General features: G+C 34.7%; 1 protein-coding gene across 2 annotated transcripts in view; it reads left to right on the top strand.

Moving 5' to 3' along the window:
- The first annotated feature begins 874 nt into the window (after positions 1–874).
- LOC125653770 (hepatocyte growth factor receptor-like) overlaps positions 875–7,779 on the top strand; it is a 28,138-nt gene continuing 21,233 nt past the window's right edge. For both annotated transcript variants that reach the window (XR_008797213.1, XM_056145105.1), the window contains exons 1-2: positions 875–1,302; positions 6,622–7,666. Coding sequence is in view for 1 of the 2 variants with exons in the window: in XM_056145105.1 (XP_056001080.1) it covers positions 6,641–7,666 (1,026 nt within the window). In the remaining variant the exon portion in view is untranslated. The remainder of the gene's footprint in view (positions 1,303–6,621; positions 7,667–7,779) is intronic.

Genomic DNA, 7,779 nt, shown 5'->3' with positions numbered 1-7,779 from the left:
CATTGACATTTCTATCAATGTAATATGTGATGTTTCCCGTGTAATGTGCTTGTTTTACAACCATACGACGCCATAAACGGCAGGTAAGTGTGTTATTTTAAACGTACCTGTAATGACATTTACGTTATATGGCAACGTCAAGGACATTCTTGTCGCACGAGAAATTATAGATCGTGGTTTGACCCTCACTCAAACAAAACGGGAAATGGAAAGCACATCAGATCATCAAACTCTTAGTAGGGCACTAGTGTTTAAATTGACACAAGAGATGTGCGGAGGGAATGACATCAGAACCGTAGATGAGAAGTCCAAAAAAAAATAACGAACGTGAAATCCTGAAGGAAAATACGTCATTGATGAAAATTAAGTTTGTGTGCCGACAGTTATGACCATATAGGTTTTAGTTGTGTTCTGTGTCATTACGAATAAAAATATTATTCTGCAACATTGTGTCCAAATCAACTCCGTAATCATGCTTATAAAATTGCCTTTTTCGGCACAACCCTACAAGTAAAAGATGGGTGAAAACCTTGCTTAGATAAGAGTCGCAATGTTCTGAACCACTAAAGAATTTCATAAAATTGATGTCAAAAGATAACTAAAATTGTCAGTTTAATACTTGATTAAGCAGACAGTAAAGAGCAATAAGTGTTAAGGAGCGTAGGAATATTAGAGAGAAGTGTCTGTTCTGTTTCATAATGTCAGAGGAGAGGGCCCCTCTGTAACACTTGATAAAAAAGTACTTCTGCGTCACTTGAAATGTGCTTTCCTCAATACAAAAAAGAAACTGTTGTGTGTCAGTTTTTATATGAATTTCCTGAGTAGAAAAACAAGAAGTAGTAACGTAAAGCATTTCAAATTGTTCATCGAAACAAAGAGATATAATTTCATGTAAACAATGTGCAGAAGGAATTACAACTGGGTTTTTTTTCTCGTGAAATATATATAAAAGTGTTTTATTGATAAATTTATAAAGTGTCATGTACATTAAAGTTATTCAGTTCAACCGCGGTGTGTCTATTGTTTGCACTTGAAATATCTCTCAAATAAGTTTGTGGTTTTGGGTATGTAAAGGATATTTGTAATTCAGCGATTGTCAGATTTCTATCTGTGACATGTTCCAGGACGATCTCTGTCTCCGGGGATACCAGTCGGTGTAAGTTAGGATGAGTTAGATTTTCCTTCCTCTTTCCAAATATGATTTAAGTGGATACTTTGAAAACTTAACGATGCGGAAACAGAAGAGCGGATTTGTCATATAGTTTTACGACGATATGGAGTGTGCATGAGAGCAAAGTGGTGGTAAGTTCGTTTTGAAATTACTATTCTTTTAAACTAATTCAATTTAAGAAAGGTTTTGCTGAAGAGAATAAAACCGGAGTGTACAGAAGAAAACGAAATGACTTTAACTAATTCAGTACATGAATATTGCTATAGGGGAATCTAGATGTTTAATTTTCATCTTATCCAACAATGCTTTAATAGTATCATTTATCGATGAAAGCCAATTTCCGTTGTTGTCATGGTGCTGCCTATCCAAGAATCACGTGTTCTATGAAATGCATATTTATTTATTTTTTATCTCGGAGCACCTTTTTATGTAATAGGGTATCACCAAGACCGTATCTGTGATTCATGCATTACCGGTAGATTTTATATCAACAAAAATATGACAAAGACACAGTACGTTATGTCGACTGCTTCCTTTGTTGTTTGTGTGTGTTTGTTTTGTATGCGCGTGTTGGTGTGTCTGTAGAGGGTACAACTATGAAACTAATTAATTGGTAGGCCTATGGGGAAAATTCCGAAAATTCCGATAACCATACAGGTGGAGCTATCAAACATTCAAGTTTCCTACTATTAGAAACAGGACGAATTGTCTGCTTATTAAACATTTAACAACAGGTGCAGATTGTAGCATATTCTAGAAATTTGTGGTGGGGCCATTATTGATATTAAGATAGAAGTTAACACGTTTAGTCAATATTGTTGTAGGAAATTGGAATCATAGTTATAGACCTATATCGAACTGACTGATAAAACTGTTAGGCTTTAGGTATATTACAGATTTTACATATATTGACAAAATTCATTTTTATCCATATCATAACAAATGAACATATCATAACATTGATACAGATTAACGTATCATAACATTGATACAGATTAACGTATCATAACATTGATGCAGATTAACGTATCATAACATTGATGCAGATGAACATATCATAACATTGATGCAGATCAACGTATCATCCACAAAACTATAACTATAGATTAATATACCAAATCAATGCATACACATTTTGCCGACAAACAAATGAAATTTCAATTTCTCAAAAATAATGAAACCAAATTCTTGCATAAGGAAATAAAGGGATGTGTGTATACCAATGTTCCGGAAGTTGTTCTCGAAATGAATGATACGAATCCATTTTGTACATTCCTACCTATAAAAAACTGTTCTCTTTTTGAAAAAAAAATTACAAATTGGTTGGGGAATGTAATAAAATACCTTCACGGAACTCAGATATTCAATTTCACACATTTTACATGCATAAGATATGTTTAACATATCTATATACCAGAGGAGTACTTTAAATGTATATGAAATATTTCATGATGCTCAAAGAATCTCCCTCTTTCCTGCCAGAGCAGCTACGATACATACAACTTATCATTCTACATGCGGTAGTTACTCTGAACTGTGAAAATACACATCATTACTGAAGTTCGCGATTCTTAGTCTCTATCACAAGTAAACCTTCTCAAAGCATGAGTAAAAATTTGCACTTCAGCGTATATTTCTTAAACTTGTGTTGTATACGTCAGCCACACGCTATATGCAGATATTGTATGTTAATGCACATATGCGAGTTGTACATTCTCTAAGTAGCAGCGACTGTGTTATGGAGCCAATTCAAGTGCCCCCACTATCATATACTGTCTGCAACATAATGATTAAACAATTGATGTATTTTTACACATACAATGCTGGGAGAGGTGTGGATTTGCAAGCAAATGGTCACGTCATTATGTCACAAACAGTACATTTAATGGATCGTAAGATGGTATGGAAGCAAATCTGCAGAAACACTTAGAACATTATCATAAACATCCTTTGCATGACCTCGTGATTTAAACACATACATTAAACTTACTGCAGTAATTCCCTATCGTATCATGCAATATAACAGTAATCATAACCAATCATTTTATGTATCAGAAGATTTATTTATATCCATCATCAGCAACCAATGAAATATTGATTAAGTGTCATGTGATCATGTCTTTGTTTTTAGCTGTCCAAGTGTAAGGACGCATTGTTTTTTAAATGATTATAGAGGAAAAAATCCCCCCCAACACCCCAATCTTGCAACTCTAGTTTATATTTATAGTGCGGAATTTCCTCTTGCACAAATACTACTTACCAGTTTTACAGATTCTTCTCTTTCCTGCTGTTATGTTTGTGTGTTGTGTGGCAAAATTTTAAGATGTCACCTTATTTTTCCATTTTATGTATTTTTTAACCTTTCAACAACATTTATTCAGGTATATAGTCAGGTGTTTACATAACCCTTACAACCTTACCTGATCAGGGGGTATAGGGTTTAAAGAATCCCTACTCTTTCACTCACATTCACACGGATATGCATTCATTGTTTTCTCTTCTGCTATTATATTTGTGTGTTGTGTGACAAAATTCTACGGTGCCACCTTATATTTCTACTTCATGATGTTTACATTTAAGAAGATTCATTAAAAATATTAGGGAGATCACAATGTAATTCTTGTTTAGGTTGGCTGAGTTTTAGTTTTGATACCCGGAAATCTTGCTATTATAGCATGCACAAGTCAAATTCTATATCAGATATTTGATTTTTGTATCATATATCATTTGGAAGCATATGGGAAGTTAAAAAAAGCGCATTTTGGGGATTACTGGTCGTATGCTGTTACTAAAAATAGATTGCGAAATGTCGTGGTTGTGGTGGTGTTTGCGACCACTTTTCCACAAAATAAGTGATTTCGAATTAAGGACCAAGGCAACTAAATGTTTATATAAATCTGTAACAATTACATGCAGTTACATGCATTATTAATTGTTTAAACATCTAGTATTACATGTCATTGAAACTTTCACAATTTTGGAATGCATATATTATATATAGATATTCATAATCTATTGACGCTATATTCACTTACGGTGCGCTACGCTAACGCTTTACTGATTTATGAAGTATTTGAAAGAAAACAACTGATGCGTCAACAAATATATTGTTATAATTCAGTCAGGACTTTATTTTGCACATCATAGAAATATCTTGATAAGTATTCTATAACTAAACAGTACATATTAGGCATATTTCTATTAGATATAAATCTAATTTCTCGTTTCACTTATATTCACATATTGTTTTACGTCCCATTCAAGAACTCTTCTATCGTTTAGGTAAGTCAGTTAATCAGATATTGAGTAGGTATGGTTTTAATTTTAACAACAGGTCAAGGTCAAACATCATATCATAGCATTCAATAACAGGTCTTGCCATAAGAAATTTATGTAAAACACAGTATGAAAGCATTATCTTAAATAGTTCAGGAGATATATGATACCTTAGATTTTCTTAAAAGTCGTTCAATTCCAAGGTTAAGGTCATAAGGTTAGAAACTTTGAATACGATAAACTGTTTTGTCACAAGGAATGTATATATGAATTATGAGAGTCCTATCACTCACCATTCAAAAGCTATGAGAAATGTTTAAGTTTTAAAATTTGGGTCAAACTCCAAGGTCAAGTTCTAACGGTCAAAGAACATACATGAAGTGTAGGCCTTACCATAGGCAATCTACTTGCAAATTATGAGAGTTTTACCTTGTTAGATAGATTAAAATTTTCTTACTTATTCAAGGTCAAAATCACAAGGCTCAAGAGGTTTTCTAGCAACAGAAATGGTCAAATCCAGTATGGAGTGAGCTGGGTCACCTGTTACTATTCTGTCAATTTTGTATAGGTCTAAGGACTGAGTGGTACATTCCATAGTACTATAGCCTTTGAATGAAGAAAATGAAACTGTCAACATTTGATCTTTATTCTTAATTTTTTCCCGTGGGGATGCGGGTTAGAATAGGTCCTCAGTATCCCTTGCTTGTCGTAAGTGGTGATTAATCTGGACGGTATTTTGGATGAGACCGCGAAAACCGAGGCCCCGTGTCACAGCAAGTGTGGTACGATAAAGATCCCTCCCTGCTCAAAGGCCGTAAGCGCCAAGCATAGGCCTACATTTTACAACCCTTCTCCAGCAATGTTGACGTCTCAATATGAGTGAAAAATTCGCAAGAAGGACGTTAAATAATATACAATCAATCAATCAATCCAACAAATTATCAAACATTGCTAACCTGTATTATCCAGTTTTTTGCACATTGTCATATGTTCTATCCCATTCCTGGTACACTGATTTTGACTACGGATTACTCTGTTTACCTGATCAAGATATAGGACTTACAGCGGGTGTGACCGGTCGACAGGGGATGCTTACTTTTCTTAGTCACTTTATCCCACATCTGTATATCCAGGGGTCCATGTTTGACCAACTCACAATTCTGTATTCCTTGTGAATTGCTGAATTGATTTATAAAATATTGTAGTGTGACGGTATGAAAATGCAGCACACATGAATATTATCAGATGTTGAGTTTCGATGAATTTGCAGAAACTAAACATGCTTCAGAAATGTAGTTAATGTGTTACATAGTTTATAGCTAGAATAAAATGGCTGGAAAACTGACATGACCTTATTGTGCATCTTCGCAAATTCGCTTACTCTTATAGCTCTGATATTTTCCATTAGTGGGAAATGCTATATTGACTTGTGATATGGTCTATTAGTGGAAAGTGTTTTATTGACCTATGATCTGGTCAATTGGTGGGAGATGTTATATTGATTTGTGATATGGTATATTGGTGGGTTGTGGTTGAAAACGTCATTTGTTTTTAAGAAAGACCTTCAGCGTCAGTTACTGTAAACGTATTATATTTGGCGTGTACGATATTTGGCGGAAATCGTTTTTTCAACAAGTTAGAGTAGATTTGATTTAGCACATTCCTGAATTACTTTAAACATCTAGATTTACGGATGGCATTTAGCGATGTACTTGATTTAGCGGAAGCTGCGTTCCGCCAAAGGCGCTAGATAGAATACACAGCCAAATGTAATACATTTACAGCATTCTTACCTATTTTGAAATATTTTGCATGGGTGCTTCTTGCTTTCTTTCATAGTCGACCTTACTCCCAGCCAGTCAGCGGTTCAGCGTCTATACCCTTATCATATGTATATCAGAAAACGTACCGAATTTAATAGTAAAAGCTAGTGTGGACCCAATTGGTTCATGTGAGGTAAAGTTGAAATCTCCAATGTTTTATATACCATCATACACAACATTCAACCCTGATGCAGATTTAGAATAGAATGACAAACGATTAGTCATATGAATATAGAACATTGCTATTGCCGCTCCACATTTTGCAAAGTTTCGTTCTGGATGAAACTGCATATTCTTGCAGAATTTTGTGATTAATTTCGTATGATTTGACATAGATTTATTTCGTTTTAGAGAAACTGGAATCATCACTATGACGACGTACTTAGTTGTTGTTCTTCTACTGAATACTCCCCGAATCATTCAAACATTTTATCTAACAAGAGAGACAGATGACCCATCTTCGGATCTCAGAAAAATCGCCATTGATAAAAAATCCGGAGACATTTTTGCCGGTGGGAAAAATGCTTTAATGCGAATGAATTCCAATTTTGAAAAAATGTTCAGTATTTCTGTGGGACCAAGGAAAAACAGTAAAAATTGCCCACCATCAGAAATACACACTTGTGCAAATGCAACACTAACTGATAATGTTGTAGAAGTCTTGGAGTACTTTCCAGCGATAAACCAAACCATTATGTGTGGGTCTGTGCAGTACGGAAACTGTAGCTTATTGTATAAAAATAATATCAAACCGTTACCTGACAGAGAACCTGCAAATTATTTAGGAAGCAAGTATGGGTCCATTATTGTACCATTTCAGAAAACAACAGGTTGGGTTTATTTTACTGGAACGAGTTGGGATGGGAGAACTCTCAAGCAAAACACGCACAACGAATTTTCTTTTAAGAGGTTTGATGATTCAGTCTTTTCCCGCGAAACTGCGTATTCTGAACTTCGGCTTTGCGTCCGAGAACGACAACAATCGAATCTGAAATTCATTTATGGATTCCAAGATGAAAACTTTGTGTATTCGATCTATCTAAAAATAAGAAAAGAGGGTGGAACAGAGCATTTTGAAACCAAAATATCGCGGATTTGCAAACTTGATGACTACATGGGCACGTTTCAAGAAAGAATATTAAAGTGTAATCAGCATAATATTGCAACTGCTGCTTATTATTCTGCGAAAGAGCATTTGTATGTGGCTTTCGGAACAGGACGTGGGTCTTTGGAAGCTGGGCCTTCCTCAGTAGTCTGCAGATTCCGGGATATAAAAGAACAATTTGACGATGATTTTAAGAGTTGTTACACCTATTTGACAAGTTCCGGATATACTCCTCCGAGATGGAAAAACTGCAACAATGACAGAAAATACATGTGTAAAAGAAATAAAAATGTGAGTAACATCTGCATGTACATAGGCAAGGCGCACAAATAAAAAGAAGCAATACATTATCAAAATGTAAGTAAAACATGCACTACTTATTTCTGCTATCGTATATTTACCTT

This window comes from Ostrea edulis, chromosome 7, assembly GCF_947568905.1.
Source record: "Ostrea edulis chromosome 7, xbOstEdul1.1, whole genome shotgun sequence".
NCBI classification, from domain to species: domain Eukaryota; kingdom Metazoa; phylum Mollusca; class Bivalvia; order Ostreida; family Ostreidae; genus Ostrea; species Ostrea edulis.
This window is presented reverse-complemented; position numbering and strand designations above follow the sequence as displayed.